Below are 19681 nucleotides of genomic sequence, written 5' to 3' on the forward strand. Positions count from 1 at the left end.
TTGTAAATAAGTCAGTTCCTGTTGTGTGTATTATATTTATCTGGTTTATATTTTTTCCTACTGCGCATGTGCAGTTACGTCATTTTTGTAGTTCACTTAAAGAGTTGTCGACGCACATGCTATACGTGCTCATAATTAGTGGAAGAACACAAGCTTTTGACTGTCTCTCTATCATCTCATTATTTTGTAATATAGCATATTTAAGTTTATCGATCTCTTCAAATAAGTTGTTGAGAAAACATCGTTGGATTATGCTGTATTTGCAAATGTTTATTGAAATTAAGGAAGAAGAAGAAATCACTGTAAAGGAATAAGGACTTTGAGTGATATATACAAGAAAGCAAGATACGCGTCAAAACTGGTGGAAAACAAATAAGAATCTCACATGTTCCTTACAGAGTGTATAAAGCAGCCAAGTGATTCTTTAGTAGCCATTTAGTACAAAGCTGATTTAAAAATGTTAAGTGGGATATTTATTTACAGTTTTACATACATTTTATGATGTAAAAGACACAAATATACATAAATAAAAGCACTTGATTAAGCAATTGCTGTATTCTCCTCAGGTGGTGTCTCGCCTAAATAAAAAGAAAAAACATCAATATTGTGAGTATATGGAGAGTTCACACACAGTTATAAATCAAAGTGTGGTGGTGTTGTCTGACATGCGTGCTCACTCCTTAAATTTCCATTCCTGACGACACATGGGGCACTGCTGCTGCACCTGCTGGGAGTTTAGCCACTTTAGGATGCAGTGCATGTGGAAACAGTGAGAGCACTGACCCCAGACCAGCGGGCAGTCATCTCCTGGGACCTTGCCTAATAAAGTACATTTCATTTCGTAAAGATAATAAACACAATGGGTTCAGAACTCAAATATAGTCAAAAACAAAAGGTTTCATTCATTGCATGGCAAATTTTCGTCAATGAAAATAAAATGAGATTACGCACAATCTGGACAACAGCCATTGAACGGCGCGCGACAGATGCCACAGTTCTCATCGTTGGCCACCCATAACCAGGATGCCACACCATTCCACTGCTTAATCTTTACCTTCATCTTGGAAATCCTCAGAAACGCAAAACAGAAAATATTTTCAATACTTCAGTCTCCACATAAGACCCACACATAAACAATGTAACGTTAGATAAATAAAGTTCTGCAAACACATCACACTATCAGGTTAACAACGAATAAAACAGCAAAATCGTCTTACAACAAGAACGCAGGGAAAAATGTTAAGAAACTTACAACAGAAGAAACAAACCCTCGATTAAGCTCAAAATATTGATGTTCCCATTGCTGCTTTCTTCCTCGCCGCACTGAAACGTCTAGCTGTCTGTGTGCTCGATAGCGCCACTTCCTGTGCTGGACAAGTATATAGCGTTCAGCCTTTTCATTCTAATATTTTTATTATTTTACTTTGGTACTGTTTTAACATAAAATATCGATTATGAATAAAATACGTTTTACTTTGAGAGTTAGTGTTCGCGTGTTTTCATCGCTTTTATTAATAGTATGCTAACTTCGTCAAAAACCCCAAAAGGCGAAACTCTGATGCTTGTTTGGTAACAGACGCTAGATGGCGCCTCAGTAGTGCGGCCGCCATTTTGGAGTGAAAAGGCCGAATGGACAAGAGACAGCAATGAAAACCAAATAGAAGTCAAAGTGGAATAAAATATTGTTCGACAATCCATTCAAAAAAATAAATAAAAAAAAACTATCAATGTAACAATACAAAAATATTACCTTTTTGAAATATGTTTACAAAAATTTATTTTTCAAAAAATTCTTGGCCATTTTTTGCATTAAAAATGCATTTTAAAAGCATTCATATTCACGATGCATTGAAAGACAAACTTTGTGTTACGAACCTGTAAACATAACAGGTTGGAAAGAAAATAATTTTTTGCTGTATGTTTGGAATAATAAACTTTAATTCTTTTTAGGAACTGCAAGTCCTTGAAACATCATGGGGCGTTTTCCAGACAGGTCTTATCCTAGTCCCAGATTAAAATGCATGTTTGAGCTGCCTTAATTAAAAAAAAAAAACCTCTTGCACTTACTTAAAGGCGGGGTGCACGATTTCTGAAAGCCAATGTTGAAATTTGAAATCAACTACACAAACACGCCCCTACCCCTGGACCTTCTTTTGATAGACCCGCCTCACACATACGCAACCCAGACAACGATGTCAGTTAGTAGACACGCCCCTTACTGCTGATTGGCTACAAATGTGTTTTGGTACTCGGCCCGACTCCCTTTTCCAAAGTGTTTCTCAAAAATCATGCACCCCGCCTTTAACATATATCAGTGTCATTGTGTCTTAAGAATGTCCTAATACAACTGAAGCCTGGTCCTGATTTATATAAACCCTGTCCGGGAAACCACCCCTATGCATATGACACTAGAGCTTATTAAACTCACTTGCCGAGTTTATTTATTTTATTGGAAACTTATTTTGCAGGTCAGGTAAGCCTAATTAATTGATTACTTACTTTGCAGATCATATAAAACATAATAATGATTTATATGACACTAAATTAGCCTATGAAATTGATAACCTATATTTGTACATAATGTTATGTGTACCTTATATTATAACGTTAGATGAACTATCACTTTATTCTTACCTGTCATACTTAGTCATGTTATGCTGTATTACGGAGCAGAGGATGCTCTCTCGCTCTCTCTCTCTCTTCCTCTCTCTCTCTCTCTCTCTCTCTCTCTCTCTCTCTCTCTCTCTCCCTCTCTCTCTCTCTCTCTCCCTCTCTCTCTCTCTCTCTCTCTCTCTCTCTCTCTCTCTCTCTCTCTTCCTCTCTACCTCTCTACCTCTATTGGATTAAAACCTTGGTGTATTTTGAAACCAAGGCAGCTTACTTATTTTAATCTGTCCTCAGACTTCACAGCAATTAATTTGCTTAGAAACAGTGATAAAAGCAATATCACATTTGTCAGATAATTTGCTTTTAAAAAAGCTAGTTAGTTTCATCAATTTAAAACGTTTGTGTGTAAACTAACAATTGTAATCTAATTTCATTCTCCTTCTCTCTTTCAAGCAATAGGATTATGACTGTGGGTGTGTAAAGATTAGGTGGACACTTCACGACATTATCTCCATTTGAAATGCTTGTAAACACATGAATGATGTTAGACATTGTCTGGCCATCAGATTTAATCCTGTAATCTTTATGGATGAGGACACAACAAGAGAGAAAGTAATGAGACATAACAATATCAAGAAAAAAAAGTACAAACCGTTCTTATGAACTCATGACTGATTCTTATGGGATTTAGATCTATTCTGACCACACAGAAGGTGAGTTAACTGTCTGTCTGTTGCATCTGTTTAGTTTATTTAGATCTAAACCGATAGTACTGAAATAATTTTTTTTGAAAGGGTTGTCTGCTAACCTTCTTAAAAGTTAAATGTTGTTGTTGTTACTGAACTGATGTCAGTATCTTGCAAAGTTATCCTGGACATAGAAATATATAAGATTATAACAAGAAGTTCGATCAGCATCTTATAAATGTGTAGATCAAACTCTTAAATTCTGAATAAGAAAACTAGAATTAGCTTGATTTTTATAATGACAGAGTGCAATCCTGAATAATTCCTGTTGAATTTAAATTAAATATGTTTTTATAACTATTCTGATGAAACCTCTCTTATGCTCACTTGGTTAGCTGGGAGGTCAACTGCTGGTTAACCTGCACAGAGTGTGTAAAGCTTTCATCTACAGTGTGTGCAGTTGTTTGAACATCCTAAGTAAGCTTCAATTATCTCTCTTTGTAGATCTTGTCATGGTGGACCTGTTCTTGGGGAAGGTTTTGGTGAAAAACAACAAAGACAAAGATGAGCTGGACACCGAGCGTGAGATCATCCTGCGGCTCCAGAATCGCCTCCTCATGCTGTTTTTTGCTTCTGGTGAATGCGAGCGGTGTCAGGACTTTGCTCCAACGCTCAAAGACTTCTACAAGAAACTAACAGATGAGTTTTACGTGGAGCGCTCGGCCCAGCTGGTTCTGCTGTACATCTCTCTGGATTCATCAGAGGAACAGCAGGAGAAGTTCCTGAAGGAGCTGCCCAAACGCTGCCTGTTCCTGCCATATGAAGATCCTTACAGGAAGTATGTATGCAGCATTCTGTGGTTATACGTGCCACTTCGCATTTTTGGATATCATAATATTTAAAGCTGCAATCGGTAACTTTTGCCTCTCTATCGCCATCTCTGTTTAAAATACAAACCTGCAGATTACTTTATGTATTGTGTTTTGAAAAACAACTTCTGACACCACATAAAATCTGACCTGACAGCTGAATTTAATAATCATTATTATAAGCTGAAATTGGGGGCAAGGTAAAGCCCTGGGTATAGTTTTTTTTACGCTAGTCGAACATATGACGTATCCACGTGCGCTGACGTTCAACGCATGTGCATTGCAACAAATTGCAGTACCTCTGTTGGCCCAGTATGCGTGCACTTTACTGATGATAAAAATTATGTCACATGCATTCTACATCAGCCCTCGTGTATGCATAAACTTTGACTATACTTCGGCCTTAAGGAGACAGTTTTGAACACTGATAACTTGCGTTTTTTTACTTTTAACCAAAAAGATATATATTTTGATACAATTTTATATCAAAACAACATTTGTAAATTCAAGGGTGAGCCATTTCTATTATGGTTGCTCACGACGTGCATGATTATGAACCCGTTACAATGCGTAGCTGTAAGCTGTAATATATGAATGGGAGGAGCTTTGTTGCATGTGTTTATGATGTTGTTTACTGATTGTGTCACAGTGAGCTGGCAGTGATGTTTGAAGTGCACGATCTGCCCAGCGTGGTGGTGTTGCGTCCAGACTGCTCCGTTCTCTCGCCGAACGCCGTGGCAGAAATCTGCACCCTGGGACCGGACTGCTACCGCAACTGGCAGGAAGGGGCGGAGCTAATCGACAGGAACTTCATGATGAATGAGGAATATGATGAGGGCAAAATGCGCAGTATGACTGACCCCTTCAGACGACTCAAATACAAGTTGGAAGACAAGAAGAAAAAGAAGGAAGGGAGGAGTGCAGAGGAAGACATGGAAGATGATGGAGGAGCACCGTGGTAATAAATTTACAACTGATGAAAACATCTGCTCTGGATCAGCTGACCTGCCTCATTGGGATTGGCTGACTGATGCTTTTATAACATTAGTGATGTGGACAGATGTAAGGAGGACAGCTTTACCATTAACTTTATCTATAAATCAGTATATGGACAGATACTTGAGATCAATTTCTCATTAGATTCTTTATTACTAATTGAATATTTCTGAAAGTATTTTTAACTCATTTTTTAGGAGATAAATGTTGGATTACACTAGGGTAAGGATCCTTCTTCATCTGCAGTGTTTTTTATTGTTTATTAAATTTTGAAATTACAAACAAACTTGTGTGCAAATTCTGATGGGATTTTGTATACACTTATTTTTAGATTTTTTTGATTAGGTAATTTATATTAACTAATATATAATATAATATAATATAATATAATAATGTTTTTCTTTGTTTACCTGTGTTTCCTATATATTTCATAAAACAGTCATGAATAAACTAAACAAGAAGAACAGGAAGATATTTTTAATGTAGTGTTTAGACTGAGTGCAGCTGTCTGTCACTGTGAGATATTCTATGCACACATAAGATTAACTGGTGTAGAAACTCCTTATACATCCATAACTCCAATAAAAAACACTAAACCTCAACCTTAAGAAACCTGTGGATAGACATACTGTATGCACATAAAGCACGCGCGCGCACCCGGCATGTACACAAGCGCGCGCACCTACAAATCTTCCGGTGAAAAGCAAACGTTGCTGACGAAAGACGCGAGAACAGACATCGCATAATCAACTTCTTCAAACGTTTGTAAGTACAAGATGAATTAAATATGATATTGTCTTGTGGTTTTATGTTAGATATCAAGCGAGGAAGTAGTCAGCTCTGTATTACAGCATCTATGCAGTTTTATAGCCAAAGTCCACGCAATAAAAATGTGTGTGCATGTTAACTAACTCTGCTTGTTTCAAACTTGACAAGAAATAAATTTAAACTGTTAAATGTGAACATGTCCGAGACGAGTTTTATGTGTAAGACCTTACCTTATTTAAAAATACACCTTCATCTTCATCCCTGAAGTCATTCGCATCGCTTGAGTTCGTCAGTGTCGACTGTGGATGCACTTTACTCGTCTCTCACTAGAAATGTTCACGTTTAAAGAGCGCTCATGAAAATTATCGATGCTTTTAGTATAGTAACCATACCCTTAGGAAAATCATGCTTTTACTACAGTATACTGTGTAGCCTACTAATTTTTTTCCAATTTAATAGTAAAACTGAAAGTGAAAGTGATGATAACTTTTGGGTTAGAATGTCAACTCTCTAACCATTAGGCCACGACTGCCCAGTATATACCCCTTATGAAAATTAACCATGGTTTTACTACAGTTAAAACCAAAAAACCATGGTTACTGTAGTAAAACCATGGTAACCACAAAATAACCATGGTTTTAACAACCATGGTTTTTAAAAACCATAGTTAAATCAATGCACCAAAAAACCATGGGTACTACACTATTACCACAATAAAACTATAGTTATTTTTCGTAAGGGCTATAGTATAGTATACAGTAATATGTGGTACCACATTAATCATAGTTTAACAATGAGATTTATAGTAAAACTACGATAATACAAATTGATCAATCTGCCAAAAAAAGGTTACTTCGACTGTAATAAACCATCCTACATTATTATACACAGATAGCAAGCAACCGTTGAAACAATGTCAAAAATTGTTGATTTGGCAATGTTAATCCCATTGAATCCATATCAGGTTTGCACCCTCCAATAATATTGAAAAGATATTAAAATGTAAAAAAACCAATATGGTGATAAGTGTTTGCTTTACTGAAGCCCTTGACTTTCAGTAAGTTAAAACGTTATCAGTGTTTGTATGTGTTTAAGTTGAAAATGCATTGGAAAAGAAAGATGACTTTAAAGCTGAAAGATGAAATTGGTTGCTTTTTATAAAAACCTTGGTTCATTTTCATTTTCATCAAGTGTGCAAAAAGTAAAAATACTGGAAAAAACACTGCACTCTTGTTTATAGTAAAATCATGTGGATTTGCATGATAAATGTCATGTTTCAGTGAAGTTGTTTTATGTTGTGACAGTTTGTATAATTATACACATATGTAATTTTTCGCCTGATAATCCTATTATACTGTATTGTGGTTCAGTGTTTAGTCACCTGTACAGCAAAAATATGAAATTGGCATGCACTCCCATAGTCATATACAGTAGGTAAGAATGTAAGTGTTTGAAACAAGTCTAGCGTGTTTACAACCAGTTTACTGATGACACTGATGTTATGAAAAGTTTTGTTTGTTAAGTTACCTGCTATAAGAGCGTAACGGTCCTAGATCATCCAAGACTCTTGTATTTCCCCTAGTGAGTCAAAATGCCCACAACCAAAACAGTGATTTTGGACGCACTGGAAGATCTTCTGGATGCAGAGTTCAAAGACTTCAAATGGCATCTGTGCAATCAAGAGAATAATCCTGTTTCTCGCGGAAAGCTTGAGAAAGCTAACTGCTGTGATGTTGTGGATATCCTGGTGCAGCACTACAGTGCTTCAGATGCAGGGAAGATCGCAGTCAGAGCCCTACGCAATATTAAACAAAATGAACTTGCCATTCAACTGAAGGGGAAACTTCAGGAAGGTACTACAACTTAACATATTAAGTGATGTACTTTTATTAACTGTTAAACTGTTAACTCATTCTCTCTCAGTTTCTTCATCAGTGTCAGAAGAAGCATCAGAAGAAGCATCCAGTGCAGGAGTTCCTGCTAAAGCTTCAGGGGTTTCAGTCAGTATAAATGCTACAGATGGAGGAAAAGTAAAGGCTCCAGTTCTTCAGGGTGGTACTTTTAATGGCCCAATAACATTTAATTAATTTCATTGGAATGAAATTGAATATCTATCTATCTTTCTATTCAGGTAATTCTCAGGGGAACCAATCTGTCTTTCTATATATAAAGATGCTGCTAAAACTATTGGCTTAACCCCTTTAGACCTAATTCTTCCATTTTTTATTCAGTTTGCCTTATTTTGATTGTTTATCAGGGCATCGGTTCTCAGCATTTTTATACCACAAAACGTGATGTCCATTCCAGTGGACGCAGGGTCTGAAGGGGTTAAATAAAAGTGAACACTGATTAGTAAATAATACATACTTTATTATCATATTTAGTTAAACAAGATTCTATATTGTATAATGTTTTGTTACTGAGCATTGCTGATGTCATGCTAAAGCAGGGGTCTCAAACTCAAACTGGCTTGGGGCCATTTCAGTGACTGACATTTCATCGAAGGGCCGCAGAGCTATTTTAACATAAAAAAGTACAATATTTCGGTTTATGTACTGTTTAAATTCTATTATTGAATGTATAATAACACTTGAAAACTATACAAGCAGTGGTTTTTATCTTTTTAATAAACGTTATATTATAAAAGTAAGTAAATCTTTTCTTAACCTTATCTTAAATAATTAAGGCCTATTAAAACCTTGCACTAAACTAACAAATTTAATTCCTCTATACATTTATAAACTATTATTAAAAAATGTACGCGACGAACTCTTATACATTTGAAGGCGGAGGGCCGGGAGTTTGAGACCACTGTGCTAAAGTCTCCGGGAGTCTTGATCTTTGTACCAAAAACACAGAGATTTTAATTTCCATTGTACAAATAAAAAATCTTGTGTACATCAATTCAGTATGAACTGACTTTCATTTCAGATAAACACTGCAAGTGTGTTTTTTGACATCCTCGGGATTCCTGTTACAGTAACAGCAGAAAAAAATCTAATAATTAACTATGCACACAAACTCACATTTACAGGCACCAAGACGTGTCAAATCTAAGCGCAACAAAACATTCACTTCTATCTGTTACAGTGAGACCCATTTAAACCCAGAAGTCTACTCCCCAAGACCAGCCCATTATTTCCCCTGTGGTGAAACTTCAATAAATGAAGTGACAAATATGGTTTTACTATCCTGTGTTGTGGAAAAAATACTAGGTTTAATCTTTCTCATGTGATGCCAAGGTGAAAATCAACACAGGGGGCTTGTGTTTTGTGGCTTAGTCTTGCAAGAAGATCATCTAACCTACAGAGAGTTCTGCAGTGAGAGGACCAAGATCAACTCTCAGGCCACTCTACAGCAATATATTTACTAAACATTCAGAAATAATGTTTTATAAAATAATAAAATGCAATGTTACGCTCAGACAACACAAAAACATTCAAAACACTTTTTACGTTGGCAGAACGTTTTTGGGAACTTTCAGGGAACGTTCTTAGAACTTTGTTCTGTTAGCTGGGTTAATGTTACTCCGGTCAGGAACAGCACTGGCTTCCTCCAGCGACAGCAAAACCTCCCAAATAAAAAATGCAAAGCAAAACGGAACTTTACAGATAATAAATATGATCATGGATTTGATTACTTTTCGATCTCTTTTGCTTCTATGATAAACTGCTCTAAAATTTTCTATAGACTAGCGCTGCTGAAAACCCTTATATGTGGCTGGTTTGGGCGTGTTTTATTCAAATTACCAACATTATGCACGTGGCCAATCATGTAGAACACTCCAAATTCACTAATGTAAGAACAAGTTTTTTAGTTTTTAGAAGCAATTATAAGGGAATGAGTTGGTTCCGCTACAAAACATTCAACTGTAACATTGAGTAATGTTAAGTAATGTCTACTTTCAAAATTAAAAAACTGCAAAGCACTGGAGAAAATCAGCAACAAAGGTGACATAATTTTGAAAAGAACACTCTTACACCATGATGATGGACATTGCTTATACTAATTTCTCGAAATTCAGAAAGTTAATTTTTTTTACAGATAAACAAGAATAACAACATAAAAATGGTAGAAATAAAACAACATAATGGTAGAAAAGAGATCGCACTCAGAGACTGAATCAAATACAAAAACTGTATTAAAGTACAGAATAATGTAAACAGGCCATAACAAACACAAGGACAAACGTTTCGGGCTTAGCCCATCATCAGTGTCACAACTTGGAAGTTTGTCCTTGTGTTTGTTATGGCCTGTTTACATTATTCGGTACTTTAATACAGTTTTTGTATTTGATTCAGTCTCTGAGTGCGGTCTCTTTTCTACCATTATACTACTTTATCTTGGAGTTACCTTATCCAAAGAACGGTGCTTTTTTTGACAGTATAGTGTCCCCATCACTATACTGGGGTGTTAGGACCCACACAGACCACATGGTGAGCACCCCCTGCTGGTCTCACTAACACCACTACCAGCAGCAACCTGGTTTTCCCAGGTGGTCTCCCATCCAAGTACTGACCAGGCTCAGCCCTGCTTAGCTTCAGTGGGCAAGCTGTCTAGGGCTACAGGGTGATATGGCTGCTGGCTTTATATGAATGTAGAGCCTACAGCAGACCTCAACTGGAAAATGATGCATGTTTTGCAGAACACAGAAGTTGCATGGAAGCCCCCTGTCGTCTGTTTACAAGAGGATTTCCTTTTCAGTTCCTGTTAACATAAGTGCCTCTAAATAAGACATTGAGTTTTTTAGCCTATTCCTAACAAGGTGGTCTGAGTGACTGGGATTGCCGACTTATATGTCTATGCCTATGCATAAACTTAGAAGGTTGTACTTTGAGAGGATGAGATACAGAACTGGCACACACACACACACGATAGTAACACTGTAAACATAGATAAAGAAATCTGCTATAGAAGTTACTCCAGATGACACAAGGACAAAGTACCACTGTCCACCTTAAATCCAGCATAGAGAGGTTCTTTAAAAGAAACAAGGAATGTGTACAAATGTGTTAGTGTGCGTATGTCAGAAACACTGTAGAAGGAAAGTCTGCCGGCCTCCGTGTCCAAAAACACTCCGGCTCTAGAGGAATGAGAGGTTGAGGTCTGTATGTTGATGTCTTGTTGATCGTGAGAAACATATGATCTCACTCCACAGGTCAGTTTCCATGAAACATCATTGTTTCCAAGATCAGCGGTTGCCTCCACCATACCGAGGTCATCCTTTTTCCTGAGAATGTGTTTGTAGGTCACCCCTAAAGTCCCCTCTGGACCGCTCCATTCAGCCTCCCAATAACAGCGTCCAGTCAGACTCTCTCTACACAAAACCTGAGGATAAGACTCAAATCTGTCTGGATGATCGGGGTACGGCTGTTTCTGATTGGTGTGAGTCACACTTCTGTCTCCAGAAGAGAGACACAGTTCAACGTGTGCTGTATCTGGATCCAGTGTGAGATCGCAAGCATCTGTGAGAGATACAGAGGATTTTATTAGTCAGAAAGAGATACATACACAAATTGAGAGAGAGAGAGAGAGAGAGAGAGAGAGAGAGAGACTTACACTTTTTTATCCCTGACTTGATGAAACACTCACCCCGAGGTTCAGTTCTGCAAAAGCAAATAATTCATTATGTTAAAGCAAAGAAACGCAGAGTATTTGAGAAAATTAAGAATAAGGAAGGAAGCAATGTATTTTCTCACTCATTGAGAACACAATGATAAAAAATACAGATCTTCATGATTCATTTGGTTTCTTTGGCGCATTACACGAAGTCATTCTGATAACACTGACATGTTCATCTTCACTGACAAGTAATTCTTTTTTCAACAATGGGATCAACAATAAATTTTAAACAAGGTACAGGGTTTTGCAGTGAATCCGTGGTGTTGTGCTGTTTGTATGAATTGTTTTGATAAACACACTGACTGATTTGCAAATGCACCAAAGAAAATGAGAAACACTGAAAAAGCAGCATTAAATGGCAGACATTTTATTCTCTACACACCCTAAATTTACTTACTTATTCATTTAGCTGACGCGTTTATCCAAAGCGACTTACAATTTCTATGTATGTCAGAGGTCGCACGCCTCTGGAGCAATTCGAACCCGGGTCTCTCACACCAAAGGCGTGTGTCTTATCCACTGCGCCATCACCACCCCTTAATTATTCTGCATAATTTTTTTTTTGAAGTCTAATGTGATTTCTTTTTGGAGTCCTAAGTTCATGGTCTTTGTAGGCTGGGAGGAAACATGTCAACTGCCTTGGGTGTCGGACACAGCCATAGGGTGCTTCTCAATTCTTATTTGTGCATCCTTTCCTTGCTTCCTTTCCTCAGACAAAGTATTAAGTGAAATGATATCCTCTTTCCTTACTCTCTTTATAACGTTTATTCTCTGTTATCAAATTATCAACTGCATTAAAACCCCCAAATATTTAAAAAAATAAAGTTAAATACATTCTTGAGTTAGAGTTCATATCCTTACTCCATTAAAATATAAAAATATATGATCATTTATATAGATATGTGGTTTATACATAAATATTAAATATACTGTCTGAAACGAGTCTACATTTACAATAATTTAATGATTAATAGCAAGATTTATGTGTGGTTAATGATGTGACGATGTGAAGGGGGAGGAGATTTATACGTGCGTCAGGTTTAGTTGATAAAACACTTCCGCATAGAATACACTTGTGAATCCCATAGGATGCTTCTCAATATGCGTCTTGGGCTGCGTTCCACTGCAGTTTTAGACACACACTCGCCAACTTCCCTAAACACTTCCCCTCGGGGAATCCCTGTCGCCATTTTGAAGTGCGTTCCACTTCGTCAAGTGGAAATGTTCAATAACGTCAAAGTTCTGCGTTACTATAACCTAATAGATCAGGCCACAACAATAAAAATCATTAACCCACTACATACATAAGTTTGTTGAGTCTCTGAGAGAGCATCTGGCGTCCTGAGTGTTGTGGGTGATTGTAGCTCAGATCCAGCTCTCTCAGGTGTGATGATGGGTTTGAACTCAGAGCTGAAGCCAAATAACAACAACCTTCATCTGTCACCATACAACCTGATAATCTACAGAGAGATCACACATCAACATCAGTCAGTTCATCCTCTTTAGTTATAAATCAGTAAATCAGTATCTAGAGATAAATACCTCAGTGTGTGTAGTTTACAGTCTGGACTCTTGAGAGCATCAGAGATGAGCTTCACTCCTGAATCCTGCAGGTCATTGTTACTCACATCCAGATCTCTCACAGGTGAGTTTGAGGTGAGAATTGAGGAGAGCATCTCACAACTTTTATCAGTGAGATTACACCAGCTCAGTCTGCATTAAACCATTTCAAAACCATCTTTTGTCAATTACTTGAGACCACAAAGGACATTTTTCTATTGTTTTATACCTCAATAACATTAAAAAATGTATTTAATATCAGCATAACAATTTCTGTGCATCTTTATGCGCATTAAAATCTGAACTTTTGCACACAATAGTTAACATGCTCATCGTCACATAGCTGTTTAATGTACATCTCTAAAATGTTCTGTGTATGCAACCTAGACTTGCAATGTAGGTCCTACATTGTAGATAATGTGTGAAATGGACTTTATGCTTTGATTAACCATCATTCAGGAAATACGTTTCCATATTTCTACAGCTCCTACTGCTGCGACACGAAATAATCTCATGAATACTTACTTCAGAACTTCAAGCTTTCTCCCTGTATTATCCATTCCATGTAAGAGCTGCTGGAGTCCAGAGTCCTGTAGGTCATTGCCGCTCAAATCAAGCTCTCTTAGACGATGTAAGATACCCCTAAGAGCAAACACCAGCTCTATACAGCTGTCGTGGCCCAGATGACACTGGCCCAACCTGAAAAATATCCAATCTTAGCATGGCATTTCTGTTCAACTATTATTTGATAATGTATTTCCTAAAACACAACTGACCTCAGTATCTCTAATTTACAATGTAAGCTCTTTAGTCCAGCAGAGAGTAGCTTCACCCCAGCATCAATGTTAAAGTTATCACTCAGGTCGAGCTCTGTCAGAGGACAGTTTTCTATCTGAAGAGCAGAAGCCACCGTTTCACAGCATGTTTCTGTGAGTCCACAGTCTGAAAACCTGCAATGACGGCAAGAGGTTTACTCAGGAATGATATTGTTCATAACAGATATCGTGCAATGTGTTCACTTAGGCCTAGATGATTTTCAAATCTTAACCAATAATTCACAAGTTTGCATGAAAATGTCATTAAAATTGAAAAATGTTGAAATGTCAACAAATCACCATTATGGTGATCAGTGTTTGCTTAAGTTGGGCCCTTGACTCTTGTGTTTTAATGGTAAGTTTTCTTTGGCTGTTAAACAGTGTTTTAAAAAACTAACATCTAATGTGATCATGTAGTTTAATATTATTAAGGTATATCTACAATAATTAATAATATAGTGTTAATGATTTGTAAAAAATTGATGATATTACAGTATTAGCTGGAAACAGTGTCAGATCTATTACTTTCAGAAATATAAAAGCACTTAGAAGATCAAACTTTTGAATCTGACTTCTGATTTCTGACATCATAATTTGATCTATGAAACTCATCAATGGTGACGATCAACAAAAGAAAGCTTCATGCTGCAACTCATGCTGGGTATTATCAGAGTACTAAACTAATTTATGACTCTCAGCATGCATTGCAGTTGATCGTTTTATCTGAATTTGTTTGATGATTGTCACCATTGTTGAGATTTGTAGGATGAGTAATGATGTCTGAATCGGAATGCGTAAATATTCTTTCTGTTTACCTTGTCACAGCAGATTTACAAACCTGAACAATTATAACGTTCAAAATTGAATCAATGTCATCATGTAAAGCAGCTTAATTTTATCCCATCTTGACATAAAAAGCAACTAATTTCAACTTAACTTTAAAACACATCTTTCTTTTCCAATGCACATGTGTTTCTACACTGATCACGATAATGGTGGTTTGTTGAAATTTCAATATTTTTTATATTAATGGAGGGTGCAAACCTGATATTGATTCAATGGTATTAACATTGACAAATCAACGATTTTTTACATTGTTTCAATTGTTTGCTTGCTATCTGGGTAGGTTAATGAGATAAAGCATATTTGCCGTGCTGTCCAAGCTCAAAATATTAGCCCAAACCCAGAGTACTCCCCCCCTCTTTTACTAAAATAGATGTAAAAGCAGAGAGTGAGGCGATGTGGAGGGATGCTGCAAAAAACTGTCATGAGACAGGGGTGAGGGACAGCCATATATAGAGTCCTCTTCATGCTGATTAGTTGGATTACATGCCCATGCTCCTACTGAACTTAGTTAAATAAACTTTATTAAACATTACTCACAGAGCTCTTTTGCAACATCTCACTACTGGCACCAGTCTCCTTCGTCCCGCGTATGTCATGTTAAACTTCTTTGCGTCAAAGTCATCCAGCACTTCCTCTGACATCATAAGCACATAGACGAGTGCTGAGCAATTTGAGGCGGATATTTCCCTCTTTTGGCCCGATTCTGAACTCAAATATTTCCTGATCTGATGGTACAGAGATCTATCCTGCAGTTCAAGGATGCAGAAAAAGTGATTGATGGATTTATCTGGGCACTTGTCGTTGTTCTGCAGTTGCTTGATGTACTGGATTGTTTTCGCAATGCACTTTTTACCGTCCTCCTTGCGGACCAACAAGCCTGTGAGGAGTTTTTGATTAGACTCGAGAGAAATTCCCAACAAGAACCGAAGGAAGAGATCAAAATGACCCCTATCATTTTCCCGTGCATAATCGATGGCTTTCCTTAGCAAAACATACAACAGGTCTTTATTGCTTGGATGTGATTCCCCAAGGAACAAACTGAGCTCATCCATATTGTTGCTTTGGTAGGAGAGGAACACGTGAAGTGCAGCGAGAAACTCCTGGACACTCAGATGTACAAAGTAATAAACCTTCATCTCATGAAGCACAGAGTCTTTCTGAAAGATCTCGGCAATCATTCCCGTGTTCTCAGAGTCTTCACTTACATCAATGCCACATTCTTGCAGATCTTCTTCGTAGAACATGATATTTTCTTTCTTCAGCTGTTCGAATGCCAGTTTGGCCAACTTGAAAATCATCTCCTTGTTTGTTCCCAGCAGCTTTGGGCGTTCCCTTACATGTTTTTCTTCATACTTTTGGTTCTTCATGTTCATCTGAATCAGCAAGAAGTGAATGTACATTTCAGTGAGGGTTGTGGGAATGTCCTCCCCATTGTTCTTGATGAGAATTTCATGAAGTACAGTGGCCGCAATCCAACAGAAGACAGGAATGTGGCACATGATGTAGAGACTACGAGATGTCTTAATGTGTTTGATAATTTCAGACGCCTGAGTTTCATCTTTGATTCTCTTTCTGAAGTATTCCTCCTTCTGCCGGTCATTGAATCCTCGCACCTCGGTGAACAAACCTACACAATCAGGAGGCAGCTGATTGGCTGCTGCTGGTCTTGATGTTATCCAGATGATAGCTGATGGAAGCAGATGACCTCTAACTAAGTTTGTAAATAAGGCATCAACAGATGATTTTGTATTAACAGAGGTCACTGGACTGCAGTTGAAATTCAGTGGAAGGCGACTTTCGTCAAGTCCGTCAAAAACAAAAGCAAGCGAACAACTTTTAAACAACTCTTCATCCTTTAGTCCTTTGAGTTCGGGATGAAATTCAAGCAGAAACTCATGAAAACTGATCTTTTTATCTTTGATCAAGTTGATCTCTCTGAATGGAAACAGGAACATTGCATCTACATCCTGATTGGCGCATCCCTCAGCCCAGTCCAGAATGAACTTGTGCACAGAGAAGGTTTTTCCAATGCCAGCGATGCCTTTGGTGAGCACAATGTTTTCCTTTTTCTTTTGTCTCAGTAAACAGAAGATGTCATTGCAGTCGATTGGTGTGTCCTTAAATTTGGGGGTTTTGAAAGCTCTGTCAACTTTTATAATCTCATGTTCGTTATTAACATCTGTTATATCCCCTTCGGCTATAAACAGCTCTGTGAACACTTTCTTGAGCTGTGTTTTGTTTTCTTTTTTGCCCTCAAAAATGTGTTCTGTTTTCTCCTTCATGTTGGATTTGTGCTGTTTCAGGACATCTTCCTCTGTTAAAAATGAAACAAGAACACAGAATTTTGTTTCTGAATATAAGATATTGTGAATAAAGCAGTAACTTATCTAAAGTGCACACGCCAAATACATTTATGACCCCACTATAAAGAAGAGACTTTGGTTTCTGTACTTTGTTTTACTGCATGATTCCCCGATGTCTCATCCAGTGAGGGGTCTTGTAGCCCTGTTAAAGAGCAAAAAAAAATCTAGTTCAGCAAGAAAGCATTTAAAGTGTTTTATAAATATAAACTTTTATAATTTATGTGGTGATAAATCATGCTAGAGTAACGTTTATAGTTTTGCGATCATACCAACTTCAGGACTGTTTGTGCCCAGGTTGAAGGTTACTGGTCCTGAGATAACATTACCAGCAAGTACTGGAGTATTTACAGTTGCACCCATTTGACCTCTGACATCAACACAAAGTCCAGTTTGAGAAGGGCTTTTAATCTGAACTACAGCATTGTGCGCTAAAAAAGAGACGGACAAATTTATACATTACATAAGTTCTAAAAATGTTCCAGTAACGTTATACAAATGTTTAAAAAGTTTTTCAAAACGTAGCAATAATTCTCAGTTATGTGAATGTTAGAGGAACATTACATTGTCATAACGTTTTAAAATTATACAATGTCACATTTTAACATTCCTTCAACATTTTGTGGCGCACCTGCCATTTTAATAACGTTTTTTGCTTGTTATGCAGTTGTTAAAGAAAAATTGTATACTATTATTTTAAAACTGTTATAAAACGTTATTTCTGAATGTTCTGTAAAAACATTGCTTTAGAAAATGCTATTCCCTTATTACAAACCAGTTTGTTTCCTATACAAAGAGGTTTTTGTTTTGTTTAAAGTTGGCAACCTTCAAGGATTATTTTATAGATGGTTTGTAAACATTAGTGATATGCTTTCAATATTACCTTCCTTCCTCTCTAATTGTTCAGCTAGCTGGAGGTGTTTCATCTTCTTCAGGATATCCTGTGTGGTCTTCACTGCTCCTTCTGGTCCAAAACTCTCCACCATCTTATCCACTGTGTCTGTGACATCTGCATTCTCCAGTTCATCAGCTGTAATTGCTTCGTTTTGTTTTAAAAACCACTTGAACCTCTTAAGTTTCCCTTCGTCCAGCTCATCCAGTGTTTCCACAAGCTGCTCTAGGACAGACGCCATTTTGTTTACCTAAAGATTCTGTATTAAATCACACTAGAGACGTTATTTGAGCAGAAACTTGATATCTAATACTTAGACCACAGCAATGAATAAAGAGTGAAATATCTTCCCTTACGAAATTTAACCATGGTTTTATTGTGGTAAAAGTGTAGTAACCATTGTTCTTTTGCATATTGATTACTATCAGCAAAACCATGGTTATTTTGTGGTTACCATGGTTTTACTACAGTAACCATGGATTTTTTGGTATAGTAAAACATGGTTAATTTTCGTAAGTGTTGGCAGATACCCTCACGAAAATTTGCCATTGTTTCACTACAGTAAAAACATGGTTACTGTAGTAAAACCATGGTTTTGCTAATAGTAATCACACCAAAAAAACATGGTTACTACACTTTTGCCACAAAAAAACAATAAATTTTCGTAAGAGGGCAATTCCGCGTTTCACTAATGTGTGGTTGTTTTTATAAATAATATTAAACATATGCATTCCCCTACGAAAATGAACCATGTTTTTACTGTGGTAAAATTGTAGTAACCATGTTTTTTTTTTAGTAGCCAGGGTTTATTTATAAACAGCAGTTGATAAACACAAAGCATAGACTCCATTTACGTAAAACAGCAGTATTAATGTCTTGAAGGTTAATCAAACCACAAGAGCCAATAATATTAAACAATACTACAAAAACACTACTGATTCTGTCAGTTTGAAGTGCGCTGGACGGAAGCAGTGCAGTAACGTTATTTCGTTAGTACAGGAAATTATTTACCTCTAAAAATTAGCTATCTTTATTTATTTAAATATACTCACCGTCCTATTTGAGCAAAAAGAAACGCAAACGTGTGGAAGTATTAACAACATAGCCTACACGACTCTCAGACAAGAAGCTTTACTTTCACTTTTGAAACCGCATTTCGTCCCAAGTGCAGTCTTGCTCCTCAAGGAACCACCATACAAACTCAAACCAAACTTAACATAACCGTCAATCGCGTTCTCACCTTAGACCTGACGGGGGCGCTGATGAACAGTTGTAACAAACACAAACGTTTGCTCTAACAAACCATAATAATTTTCTCCTTATTGGATTTATTCACATTGTATATATTTTTTAAATATACAATGTGAACATAAATATAATCTAATAAACACAGCTAGTTTATATGTAGCCTACAGGTTTCACCATTTTGGCTACAACATCTGTTGTTTTAAATATGCTTCATTAAACTAAACTAAACTAAACTAGACTAGATTAGACTATTCATTCAGCCAGTCACAGTTGTACAGTCAGATGCTACAGTGTTACTCACAAAAAGAAACTTAACACAGTGCAATTTCACTTGTTTTTAATCTTTCATGTAACAAATGAAACACATAAAATCATGGAGCTGGGGTTTTTAAACTGGGGTCCAGGACAGGTT

General features: G+C 37.0%; 3 protein-coding genes and 1 pseudogene across 6 annotated transcripts; 2 read left to right on the forward strand and 2 right to left on the reverse strand.

Annotated features, from left to right (window-relative positions):
* Positions 1-244: 244 nt before the first annotated feature.
* On the reverse strand, positions 245-1358 carry anapc11 (APC11 anaphase promoting complex subunit 11 homolog (yeast)). Of its 3 annotated transcripts, none has more exons than XM_065274567.2 (4): positions 1253-1356; positions 952-1070; positions 678-819; positions 245-578 (listed from the first exon to the last, which is right to left on the reverse strand). In XM_065274567.2, the coding sequence occupies exons 2-4, from the start codon at positions 1058-1060 to the stop codon at positions 563-565; spliced, it is 267 nt and encodes an 88-aa protein (XP_065130639.1). In that variant the 5' UTR covers positions 1061-1070; positions 1253-1356; the 3' UTR covers positions 245-562. The 3 variants fall into 3 exon arrangements, with proteins under 3 accessions (XP_065130639.1, XP_073670640.1, XP_065130641.1); XM_073814539.1 differs by having other exon boundaries at positions 952-1060; positions 1253-1334; XM_065274569.2 differs by lacking the exon at positions 245-578 and having other exon boundaries at positions 674-819; positions 1253-1358.
* Positions 1359-1512: 154 nt separating this feature from the next.
* On the forward strand, positions 1513-5385 carry nxnl1 (nucleoredoxin like 1). The gene is made up of 3 exons (XM_065274563.2): positions 1513-3320; positions 3798-4131; positions 4812-5385. Exons 2-3 carry the CDS (start codon positions 3806-3808, stop codon positions 5122-5124), a joined length of 639 nt encoding a protein of 212 aa, XP_065130635.1. The 5' UTR covers positions 1513-3320; positions 3798-3805; the 3' UTR covers positions 5125-5385.
* Positions 5386-5829: 444 nt separating this feature from the next.
* On the forward strand, positions 5830-8830 carry LOC135760546 (caspase b). 2 transcript variants are annotated; one of them, XM_065274565.1, is made up of 3 exons: positions 5830-5923; positions 7509-7779; positions 7850-8830. In XM_065274565.1, the coding sequence occupies exons 2-3, from the start codon at positions 7518-7520 to the stop codon at positions 8011-8013; spliced, it is 426 nt and encodes a 141-aa protein (XP_065130637.1). In that variant the 5' UTR covers positions 5830-5923; positions 7509-7517; the 3' UTR covers positions 8014-8830. The 2 variants fall into 2 exon arrangements, with proteins under 2 accessions (XP_065130637.1, XP_065130638.1); XM_065274566.1 differs by having other exon boundaries at positions 7862-8830.
* Positions 8831-10395: 1565 nt separating this feature from the next.
* LOC135752483 (5S ribosomal RNA) lies at positions 10396-10512 on the reverse strand (annotated as a pseudogene).
* Between the last annotated feature and the right edge of the window lie 9169 nt (positions 10513-19681).

This window comes from Paramisgurnus dabryanus, chromosome 4 (assembly GCF_030506205.2).
Source record: "Paramisgurnus dabryanus chromosome 4, PD_genome_1.1, whole genome shotgun sequence".
In the NCBI taxonomy this organism is placed as follows: Eukaryota; Metazoa; Chordata; class Actinopteri; order Cypriniformes; family Cobitidae; genus Paramisgurnus; species Paramisgurnus dabryanus.

Excerpts from the sequence above, each read along its gene's own strand:
- nxnl1 (XM_065274563.2), top strand. The coding sequence starts at position 3,806 with ATGGTGGACCTGTTCTTGGGGAAGGTTTTGGTGAAAAACAACAAAGAC. Across the intron at positions 4,132-4,811 it reads TATGAAGATCCTTACAGGAA|TGAGCTGGCAGTGATGTTTG; the intron begins GTATGTATGCAG and ends ATTGTGTCACAG.
- LOC135760546 (XM_065274565.1), top strand. The coding sequence starts at position 7,518 with ATGCCCACAACCAAAACAGTGATTTTGGACGCACTGGAAGATCTTCTG. Across the intron at positions 7,780-7,849 it reads GAAGGGGAAACTTCAGGAAG|TTTCTTCATCAGTGTCAGAA; the intron begins GTACTACAACTT and ends ATTCTCTCTCAG.
- anapc11 (XM_065274567.2), bottom strand. The coding sequence starts at position 1,060 with ATGAAGGTAAAGATTAAGCAGTGGAATGGTGTGGCATCCTGGTTATGG. Across the intron at positions 820-951 it reads CAATGGCTGTTGTCCAGATT|GCAAGGTCCCAGGAGATGAC; the intron begins GTGCGTAATCTC and ends GTACTTTATTAG.